At 34.6% G+C, this 11,475-nt stretch overlaps 1 protein-coding gene across 1 annotated transcript; it reads right to left on the bottom strand.

The window, feature by feature from the left end:
* Positions 1-635: 635 nt before the first annotated feature.
* glulb (glutamate-ammonia ligase (glutamine synthase) b) lies at positions 636-5,355 on the bottom strand. The gene is made up of 7 exons (XM_056459826.1): positions 5,248-5,355; positions 4,154-4,346; positions 3,903-4,064; positions 3,661-3,807; positions 3,441-3,568; positions 1,591-1,790; positions 636-1,512 (listed from the first exon to the last, which is right to left on the bottom strand). The coding sequence occupies exons 2-7, from the start codon at positions 4,317-4,319 to the stop codon at positions 1,197-1,199; spliced, it is 1,119 nt and encodes a 372-aa protein (XP_056315801.1). The 5' UTR covers positions 4,320-4,346; positions 5,248-5,355; the 3' UTR covers positions 636-1,196.
* Positions 5,356-11,475: the final 6,120 nt, after the last annotated feature.

Genomic DNA, 11,475 nt, shown 5'->3' on the forward strand with positions numbered 1-11,475 from the left:
GTATAATGTGGCAAATATATTCAAGTATTGGATTATTAATTAAAAGAAAATGTAAAAACCTAAAATAAAGGATGCGGTTAACTCAAGCACAAGATTTTCATGTTATATTACTTTAACATAAAAATGAATCAGTTACACTAATCGAGGTCTAAGAAACTGTTATGGGCCATTGCAAGAAAAATTATCACCATACTTAAAATTGTGTATTTCCCCAGTATTGTGCAACCTTAAATTGTAACAGAACATTGTCATGCTTTTTTAGCATCCATTTAAAAATGACAATAACAATTAGGGGCCTAAAAAAAAAAAAAAAAACTAGTTTAAAATATCAAGTTTTTTTAAGAATACCAGACAAAGGGAAAGTTTGAGATTTATCCATTCAGTCTACAGGTTTGTGCGAGTACTTAACAGTCAGAACAACAATGGCACTTGAGTAGGTGTCTAGTGTTTCAGAGATCATTTTAACAATGTTGTGACAAGCAGACAAAACTTTGCAAAAAGTTTGGTGTTTATAGTCATTTTACTTGTATTTTGGTTGAAATTTGTTAATTTAGATTAACAAACAACACAAATAATAATAATAATAATAATAATACTTCTAAAAGGAAGAAAAAAAAAATAACAGGGAGACCACATTTTAATAAAAAATGTTTTTAATAAGACAAGTTAATAGTGTTTTCTGAAACCTGGTACTGAAAAGAAATAAACAACCCTTTGAGCAACCGTCAGCGCCATACAAGTACACTGTATTTTGGTCCCTGTGAGTGACAAACAGTGCCATAATTTATAACCTGTGAAAAGTCTACAACTGACTACAATATGCATTAAAATATCTACAGTTAGTTTATAAAATAAAAAAATAAAAAGTTAAAATTGAATAATATTAAAAAGTCAATACACTGAACAGCTTCAGTTATAAAAGGCCAAGTAGCAGTAACGATAGGTGCAAACTTCCATCTCTATCAAACTAGGACATTTGACCAGATCTGGTATCATTACGGGGCTTATCACAAAAAGAAACTGACAGTGAAAAAGCTAAAATTGTGGGATAAACTGACCCAATGTGCGTTTCTACAACCAACAAAAGGAGAAAAGATCCATCTAGTGTCATACCTCATTTCAGACAACTAATGAATTCAAAATACACGGCGTCTATAATAGATTTCATTATTAAAATGACGCTTCAGTCCAGTCTTTCACATGTATTTCTCTGGCTCTTCACCCTCTTCTTTAAGCAGACATGTGCGTATAAGAGCTTCAGTGACTGCGTATGGATCACAGTTGGCTGAAGGACGGCGGTCTTCGAAATAGCCCTTCATTTCCTGACCCACAGATCGTGGAATTCGTATGCTAGCACCACGGTTGGCCACTCCAGCAGAAAACTCGTTGATGTTAGAGGTCTCGTGATGGCCAGTCAGACGTCTGGCATTGTCCAGCCCTCCTTTAGGATCGTAGGCACGGATGTGGTACTGGTGTCTCTTGCCAAGCCTCTCAATTGACTCCTCAATGTACCTGAAATTAAAAGAAAATGTTTTTTGTTAATTCACGTCAGCTAGAATCATGATGCAGTTCTCTTTTTGAAACACTTACTTCAAACCTCCTTCTTCACGCATCTCCTTGGTGCTGAAGTTGGTGTGGCAGCCAGCTCCATTCCAGTTGCCTGGAATAGGCTTGGGGTCAAAAGAGGCCACAACACCAAAGTCTTCACAAACCCTGTGCAGGAGGAAACGGGCGACCCACAGATGGTCTCCCATCTCAATCCCCTCACAAGGGCCAACTTGGAATTCCCACTGAAAAACAAAAACAACAAGTTGATGTCACTACATCTTACTCTACAATGCACACATATATTCTATATCAGGGATTCTCAACCGGTGGGCCTCAGCGATCCTGCAGGTGGGCCGCGAGATAGCTTAAAAATTAACTCTAAATATTACACTCTAATTTTTGGATTCCATTAATATGCTATATTAAAAATCTAAGTAATGCACTTTCTCCTGTTCTGATTGATTACTTTAAACTTGGAGCAAAAACAGCCTTATGACCTGCATCTGGTACACGCAAGTCTGTTCATTCACAAACTATGCATGAAGTGAAAGTCTCATTGTGTATTTTTGTGTGAACCATTTAATATAAATTGCATAGTTGTCCAAATTAATACCATGTGAGCGTTTTATAACAGACATGTGCCCATACAGGGGCATCTAGTGAGGCTCAATGGCATTTCTGCCATAGAATAAACTAGAATAAACTGCCATAGAGTAAAATAAACTTGCATACGAGCTTCAGACGCAATCTGGCAGAGCCATTCACTGTTCTTGTCAGCGATCTCCCAATAATATCCAGCTGCCATCAGATCGACGCGTTTTAATAGATTTAGGGTGTTTTACATTTGTCTTTATATTTTTGAACAGTAGATATTCAGTCAATCCAGTTTAAAAGCAGAAGCTGGTCTTTTGCAGTCACCCTGTGGTTCTCTTTGAATCGTTGCATGTTTAAAAAAAATAAATTCTAAAAAAAAAAAAAATAATAATAATAAATATATATATATATATATATATATATATATATATATATATATATATATATATATATATATATATATATATATATATATATATATATATATATGTATATATGTGTATGTGTGTATGTGTGTGTGTGTATATATATATATATATATATATATATATATATATATATATATATATATATATATATATATATATATATATATATATATATATATATATATATATATATATATATGTGTATGTGTGTATGTGTGTGTGTGTGTATATATATATATATATATATATATATATATATATATATATATATATATATATATATATATATATATATATATATATATATATATATATATATATATACACACACACACACACATACACATACATACATACATACACACACACACACAAATAAAATTATATATTTTTAATAAAATGCTGATAATAGAAAATAATAGAAGCACAACAAATGTATAATTTATAGATTTGTTAATAAAGAAGTTTAGATGAGGATTTCATACAAACATTTTAGAGAGAATTTCAGACAGGTGGGCCTTCAAAAATTGATCAGAGAAAGAAGTGGACCCAAAAGTGAAAAAGGTTGACAATCCCTGTTTTATATACACCCATATGAGAGGAGAAACCAAGGGTGGTTATAGGTGATTGCTATAGTACTTACTGATAAATACTACAGTTCTTGTATTAAAAGTTTTACAAATTTGATGTCCGTTTACTATGAAGCTCTGAGCTCTTGAACTACGAAGCTCTGAGATTCTACCCCAGCCCAGGAAATGACAATTGGCCGGAAAAATAAATGAATAAAAATATGTAAATGTTTTATTTAACCAAATAATGGCATCTGAAATCTGAAAGTTAAGGAATAACAGCATTGCTTAAAAGATTTACCTGTGCAGGCATGACTTCAGCATTGGTGCCACAGATTTTTACTCCAGCATACAGACAGGCTCTATAATGGGCTTCTACAACATCTCGTCCATAGGCCTTATCAGCTCCAACACCACAGTAATATGGACCTGAATCAAACAAATTCAGTTTCCAGTTAAACCTCTTAACTAAAATGTTGCTGATTTCCTAGAAGTATCATGTATCCACAGGTGATTTGTACCTTGAGGTCCAGGGAAGCCATTGGAGGGCCAACCGAAAGGATGACCATCTGTGCCGAGAAGAGTGTATTCCTGTTCCATTCCAAACCAAGGATGCTGGTTCTGGACCATATCCATAATCTTCGTACAGGACTGACGAAGATTGGTTTCTTAAGGGAGAAAGGCATAAAGGATTATTGCAACCTATAGGTTCACACTAACTGAAAAACTAACTGAAATAAATTATGGGTCAAATTTTACTCACCTGCAGGTTTATGGTTGTATTTGAGAACATCACACAGAACCAATTTGTTGGGGTCTTTCCTGAAAGGATCTCTGAACATGGCTTGGGGGAACAAATACATGTCACTATTGGACCCTTCAGACTGATATGTGCTGGAACCGTCAAAGTTCCACTCGGGAAGTTCTAAAGGAACAGAACAGAAAAATGTTCAGTCAAAAACTATGCACTTTTTAAAGAGAGAGAGGATTATAACTCAATTAGACAACAACTACCTTCAACAGATTTAGGTTCAGAATCTAGAGTCCTGGTCTTGCATCTCAATCCCTCTCCGGTTCCATCAATCCAGATGTACATGACCTGAACTTTTTCTCCCTGAGGGAGATCCATGTACTGCTGTTTCATAGCTTTGCTCAATTTGGAACTGGCTGAAGTGGCCATGGTGGTGCTAGTGGTGCTATATCAAACCTGTTAGGTTAATAAGAGTTAATGCACTGCCCAAAAAGTAATTATAGTAAATAAATAAATTATTATTATAAAAATGTTTAAATAATAATAAATAAACGACTACTAAAACATTAATTTTAAAAAACGCATGTACACAAAGTATTGAAAAATGGATTATAAATATACATACAATAATAGAGAAGTCAACGATTGAAACGTTCTATTGAACTACTGAACAAATTTCTCAAGACAATTTTGAAAAACTTTTTTGATTCACTTTAGGTGTTGACTAACATTTAATAAATAAGTAAATAAAGAATTGTATTCATTTTGTAATATTCAATTGTAATTTGCAATTCACATTAATTTTATAGCCCCTCTCCCCATCCCCTAATCTTCTTCCTCTTTTCGTCGTGTCGTCAAACTTCGCAATGAAACTCCTGTTGTCAGAATCAACGTGGCCGGTGAAACTGCTCAGCTCATTGCGTAATAACAGACAATGGAGTACCGAAACAGCGTCTCGTTATCGTTTTACTTTTTACGTTTTACAACCATAATGATTATGAATCTTAAAAAAATCCAAGGCATTATTACTAACAACTGAACGCAGAGTTCAGGTAAGAAACTCGGTAACGATAACGTTAATCTGCATTATTCACTTTACTAGGCCATTTAAACATCTGGTGAAATCGAACAAACTGATGCAACAATTTCCTTTGATTAACAAACCAATTAAAAAGTGACATTTACAGCAATTTTGGAATACATTAACGTAATTAAATCTTAAAAGCTTAGATTTTAGATAAATAAACATGAAATTACCCATTTAGAGCCTTTTAGTTAAAACAAGCCATTTAAACACAGTGAACGAACTGTATAATCGCATAATACCGCAAATTGTTTTAAATGTAAAGACACATACCTATCAAAAAATGCAAATAGTCACTATAAGAGTGGCTGTATTTCCAGAGGGTTTTAGAAGGTAATCCACGCTGTTTGTCTCTCATCCTCATAACAAACAGCCTTAGCGTTGACCGAACTTTTAAAGCGGGGTACAGATCCCTCCTCCGCTGTTTGGACGTAGAAAACGTGATTTGAGGATGACCATGTGACGTCACAATAAACAAGCATTTCATTGGAATTTACTCAAATGGGCGGGGCATCCATGAGCGTTTCAGGGTGATGCTTTGTTAGACAAAGAACATCAAATTTATTTTGACAAAAATAATTTTATATCACCCTCTAATAAGTCGTCGAACATGTACAACCGTCTACTGACCGATACACTGTTTCTTTACAATCTACTGCCATTAAAATGGCTGTCTTTGGCAAAAAAGATAAACTAAAACAAACACAGGTCCATCACGCCCTCCAGTGGTGTAAAATAGCAATGTGTGTATCAATTTGTACAAATTATTTTTTAATGAGAAAATGATATCTTCAACATAGCCTAATCATGATGTATAAATCAACTCATTAATAGCACTATAGCAAAGATATCACTGAAAAAACATATATTACAATATAATAGCAGTTTTTACAAATCATACTATGTCTAAGACTAAAATAATAAATTTTTATTTAATTTAGGTATATATGTAATTTATGTTATGTATTTTTTTATTTAAAGAATAAATTTCACTTTTAATGCAAGCTTTATAAAAACATATTTGAAAAGTGTGCAATTTTTAGGTCAATTGCAAATAAACAAATTTGTTACACTGGCCTCTTGAAAAAAAATTGCTGTTACTGTAGCACACACAATGTTCATTGAATCAATCATATTTATAGGCTTTACCACTTTATTGGGTACCCAGTTTTTCCTTGGGGTCTTGGATCTTTCATGTCACAAAAGCTAAAATCTTGACATGCAATTTCTATACTTAAATTTCCATATGGGTCATATGTCCGGAACCCATATATGACATATAGGTCCAGGACACTGGGAGGCCCCAAAATCAAATATATTTATTCATCTATTTTACAAAAATCAACATAGATTTATTTCAGCTTAGTCCCTGATTTATCAGGGGTCATCACAGCGGAATGAACTGCCAAAGACTCTAGCATAAGTTTTTAATGTGGTGCCACTAGAGTTGGGCAAATTTACTTTTGAAAGTAAAGCATTACAATATTGAGTTACTCTCCAAAAAAGTAACTAGTTGCATTACTTAGTTACTTTTTATGATAAGTAATGCGTTGTTACTTTTAAGTTACTTTTATGTATTTTTTCTGACCTGGTTGAGGCTTGATCTGTTTCATAACTTGCAGGATTTTTTTTTCTTTTTTTTTTAATAAAGTTGTTCTGCAATTAACAATGCACCATATAGTCCACACCTTCAAAAAACAAAAGGAAAAAAAAAACAACTAAAATAATAGTGTTGGATGATCTTCCGAGAAATTTCTGACCCTCGAGCTATATGCCATATATACAGATTAATGAAAATGTAAAGCAATGTGTTTGCTACTTTTGTACTTTTTGACTTATTAGTGAAGTAAAATCATTGTCCATTGAGACAATCCCCTTTTCCCTTTCTTTGATCCATTCAGAATAATGAGAAAACTTCCTTCGCAGAAATGTAAGGCTCTGCCATCTTAGTTTCTTTACTTTACTTTACAGCTTTTCTCTGAGCAGCTTCTCTGCACCTCTTTCACCTCTACTGTACATGAGGTATTCATAAAAATGTAATTTGTGTAGGTTTTATTCATAAAACTTGTTTTTCTCTTTGATTATAGTATGAATTTTGTACAAGTTTCATACAGAAAGTCCTGTCTTGAAGATGATCTCTTTAATCACTGTAAAAACCATTGAATGCAGATAACGAGTTGGAATATATGTCTCTTGATTGTGAAAATTGCCACCATCTCTTAAAAATCTAATTTTTCAACATTTTTACAACTGAAGTCTTCAATAGTCAATGTAAAATCACGATTTCTGAAAATACAAAAATTTAGCCATTTCCATAAATCATGTTTTTTTTGCAATTGTACTTTTTAAAACACAATATGAAACACAATGCTTCAAAGAAATTGGAAGTTCTTGACTAGTTGACTGGAATATTATTTAACATTTTTGTTTCATACTGATTAAACTATGTTAAAGTTTGTAATTAACTATAAAGAGCACCTGCAGATCAGCTACTGGTTTATTACTATACATCAGCTTCTATACATCAGTCTAAAGCTACAACTCTCAAGCGGCCATTGCAGCTAGTTGTTTTTCAATGGGAAGCTTATAAATAATGTATTTTATAAATTTGTGTAAGTTTTAAAGGCTTATTAGATATGGAGTGAATATCATCATAATAACAACACACACATGCATTCATTGCTGTACATCAGGGTTTATTTCGAAAGGCAAGAGTTCACAGAAAAAATATCCTATTGAACACATTTAGTTCACTGACACACACCTATACTCAAGGGGGAAATACAATTGTTTACAATATAATCCAAATTCTATTTTTGATTTGTCTAGCACAAAAAACAAAAAAAACAAAAAAAAAAAACAGCCAAGTAGCCGAATCTCTGCTGTGGAGTGGGTTTCAAGCAGCAGCCAGCAGCAAACTGCTATGAAAAGATGTTCAAGCACTTTCTGATAGACCTTTTTCACAGTGGAATTGAATACCGGAAGCACCCTCCGAGCAATGTTTAGCTTTTTCCGGTTTCGCTAACAGTCGCAGAAACATCACAGCCTTAGGACATTGGATGACATTTTCCCTGTCAATTTTGCTGTAATTTGGACAAGAACACGTTGTTCGCTTGGTTAATGTGTAAAACTGACGTAGCCTAAATAAATCAGCATTTAAAAGCAATTTGTGCAGAAAATGTGTCTTACACGAAGCGTTTGCAACGTTAGGTTACAGTAAGGTGCGCAGCCAACAGCATAAAATCTGCTAACTCAAACCATTCAGGATATTTATCTTGTAGGAGCCATACATTGTATATTGGCGATTGCCCACAAGGTGTCAGTACCAGACTATATATCTGTGGATTCACTGCATGGAGGAAGAGAGAGAGCGTTGGTAGGAAGCATAGATATACTAGATATTACATACGGACCTCGAGCATGCGTCAATAGCGCCGGGCCGGCACATTTGTACAGGGCTCCAAATGTCATTCAACCGCACTAAGTCAAGACCGTGTGCCAACTGCTGGACTTTGTGTACAGGTGTATTGACGAGCAAACAAAGCAAAAAGGCAGAACATTTCATAGGTAAGATTTCGTTTCTTACGCTTTTTATGTTATGAACTTTTGTGCTAAAGTAGGGTTATTGATGACAATCACTTATTGCATTCACCACACGGCAAAGCTCCAACTTGCACTAAATACTAAACTAAATAAGCAGACAATGTTATGAAATATGACATCAAGACGCTGCGGTGGCAGAAACTTGTCTTATGTCGGTTCAGTGAACGAGTCACTCATAATAGTGATTCATTCACAAACGAATCGGTCCCTCCGTCAGAACAAGAAGTGAAAGCAGGAGAGGGGGTGTTTCAGGACACAGCTTAGATCAAATTAAACAGGGAGGGTGGATTGTACATTTCCATGCACACAAACACTTGTTCTTTGTTATAATGTCCGTGCGGTCACTTGTCCATCAATGTAGAAAAGTGATGTAAAATTATAATTTTTGTAATTTAAAAAAATATTTGCATAATGACCACCGGGAAAACTCCCGATCGTAGATGTATGCATATTTGTGCATTTCTCTGGCTCTGGATAGCCACAGTCCTCCCCTGCACCTTGGTCTCGCATTCATTTCAATGGAGCGCTACCCTGTACGAAAATGGCGGCTCTATTGACGCATTCCTTCCAATAGACAACAACGGGGTAGGTGACATCTAATGTAAATATCCATGGGTAGGAAGCACACAGTTTTTGACCTTATCGTAACGTAATAACTTAAGGTAACAAAAAAGTGTGCATTATAGATTAAGGAAAACTGATGAAGGAATTCTATTGATAATAAAGACGTTTTTATTTGCATCTATTGCCCACAGACTGACTTTAACGCGTAAAAAACTTTTGCTCTACCAACAATAACGGCAATTGGAAAGCCGCTACAAATCTTTTAACATAATGCCAATGTTGTTTTTAATGAAAAATAACATCTACATTTTCCATATACTAAGTCACTATGCAGATTTTTATATTTGTTGTTAAAACAATTATTTAAAATCTACTATATAACTAATATAAATAAAAAGATGATTTACTTACATTTGGTGAATAATCATAAACAAATTATGTTGGTGCATTTGAAATTCTACAATTACACACCTTTAATTAACTCGGCCTGCAGTGGGTTGAAAGTGTTTGGTAAATTAACTATTTCGTGTGTGTGTGTGTGTGTGTGCAATTGATTGATTAAATAATTAGTTTGCCAAAATAGACAAAATAATTGATCCAAAAATAATGCTGCGCAAGGGTTAAATATTTTATTAGATTTTTTTTGTTGACCACTGGTTTATAATATCTACAATTATATTAAATAGTAGAGATTAAAAATAAGAGTGAAGTTGTGTATGTGAAGAGGGGTTTGTTTCACCGTGTCTTTCTGATTGTAAGGAGCGCTTGAGTGCTAATTTCCACAAGGTGTCGCTGTACGCTTCATTTATATCATGCTTTCTATGGAAAATAATGCAACACCTGAGACCCAGCATTTATGATGAAGCATGAACACACAGAGAAGACATCTGGAGTGTTTATCAAAGGAACATTTCCATTTGTATTTATTATTGAGCTGCAGAGAACATCTGTTTTTGATCAACCTAAGAGTTTAAGGAACTTAAATTCAAATTTGTGACATTGAATTTGACGAGACCATTACACATACACGACTACAAAGGCCCCTTACACCGTGCGCGCACACACTCTCTTATTTTTATGCACGTAAGTCAGTGTCCAGTGACGTAAAGCATGATGACTCATTGCCCATCAGAAAAACTGAGCTATCGTCTCGTCTCCTCTGACCCCGCTTTTCTAACCTCTCACAACCACTCAAGCCAACCTCATCACACCTTACCTGACATCATTCCTCTGTGTACACGAAACAAATGGTATGTATTGTGAATTTTAATACCTGACGAGTCATAAAAACCACCCATTGTGTCAAAATCTAATAAGCTCTCGGAACTTTTACTTTTAATAACCTTCCAAAGACGTAAAAAAAGCCACAGAGTGGAATAAAAAAGGGAGTGAGTCACTTAATGACATTACAGTCTATGTCACCCAGGCAGAAGTGTGAGGAATATATTTCCTTAATTAATGCACAGAGACTAATGAGCTAGGAGGTTAGACAGGCTAGTTTTCTGATTCTTCTCTGTGGAATAATTACCCATGTGAATATTGCTGTGGTTACACTGAACTGTCCGTGGTCATACTTATACTGTAGTCTAACTGAAGCATTCAAATGCAATTAACCACAGCTACAGTGTCATGGAAACAATCTGAACTTTAAAAATCAAGGATTATTTTATGCCAGGCTAGCCATTCTTTTGGGAGTCTTTTTTTATTTTGGATTCTCAGCTGAACATGTTTCTTGAAAAAAATATTGTGTAGCTGTAAAAGTACTTGTTTGCCAGCTTTTGGATTGTGCCCCACTTGGCTTGAAACATCAATTTCGCACTATTTATGCACCGGTATTAAATGCTAATGTTAATAAAAAATTTTCACCCTTCAATTTCCTGTGATGAGTGAAACCTGCGGGTGAGTCATCAGACTCTGCAATGCACCACAATAACCTATAGTGAGGGAGGGTGGAGACTAACTGAAGCTTCCCAGGAGAGCTTTGGTTCAAACAGACACAAACTACAATCAGACATAGACCCAGATGGTGTTGACTGGATAGTGGACCTTTCTGATGTGTTTATGTTTGGTTCGCTGTTATACAAGACACACGCTGGGAAAACAGACTCTCACGACAATCAAAATGCCTCCAGCAGCCTGATGTGAAATCAAACAGGAGTTTGTGTTACTGTCTGTTTACTTTTTATATGAAAGCTACTGGGAAATAGATCATTACTCTTACCAGTTGGTTCATTGTTATAGATGATGAAAGAAAGAGGCTAAATCTCAGTCAGACACACTAATTAATTTACAATGTCATGTACTATAGAACTTTATCAGGGTACTCACGAAGAT

This window comes from Danio aesculapii, chromosome 6, assembly GCF_903798145.1.
Source record: "Danio aesculapii chromosome 6, fDanAes4.1, whole genome shotgun sequence".
NCBI classification, from domain to species: Eukaryota; Metazoa; Chordata; class Actinopteri; order Cypriniformes; family Danionidae; genus Danio; species Danio aesculapii.

What these genes read in the sequence shown, in the direction of transcription:
- glulb (XM_056459826.1), bottom strand. Translation starts at nt 4,319, where the DNA reads ATGGCCACTTCAGCCAGTTCCAAATTGAGCAAAGCTATGAAACAGCAG. An exon ending in TGGCTTCCCTGGACCTCAAG is followed by an intron (nt 3,569 to 3,660) that starts GTACAAATCACC and finishes TGTTTGATTCAG; the next exon opens with GTCCATATTACTGTGGTGTT. An exon ending in CTGAAGTCATGCCTGCACAG is followed by an intron (nt 1,791 to 3,440) that starts GTAAATCTTTTA and finishes TTTGTTTTTCAG; the next exon opens with TGGGAATTCCAAGTTGGCCC.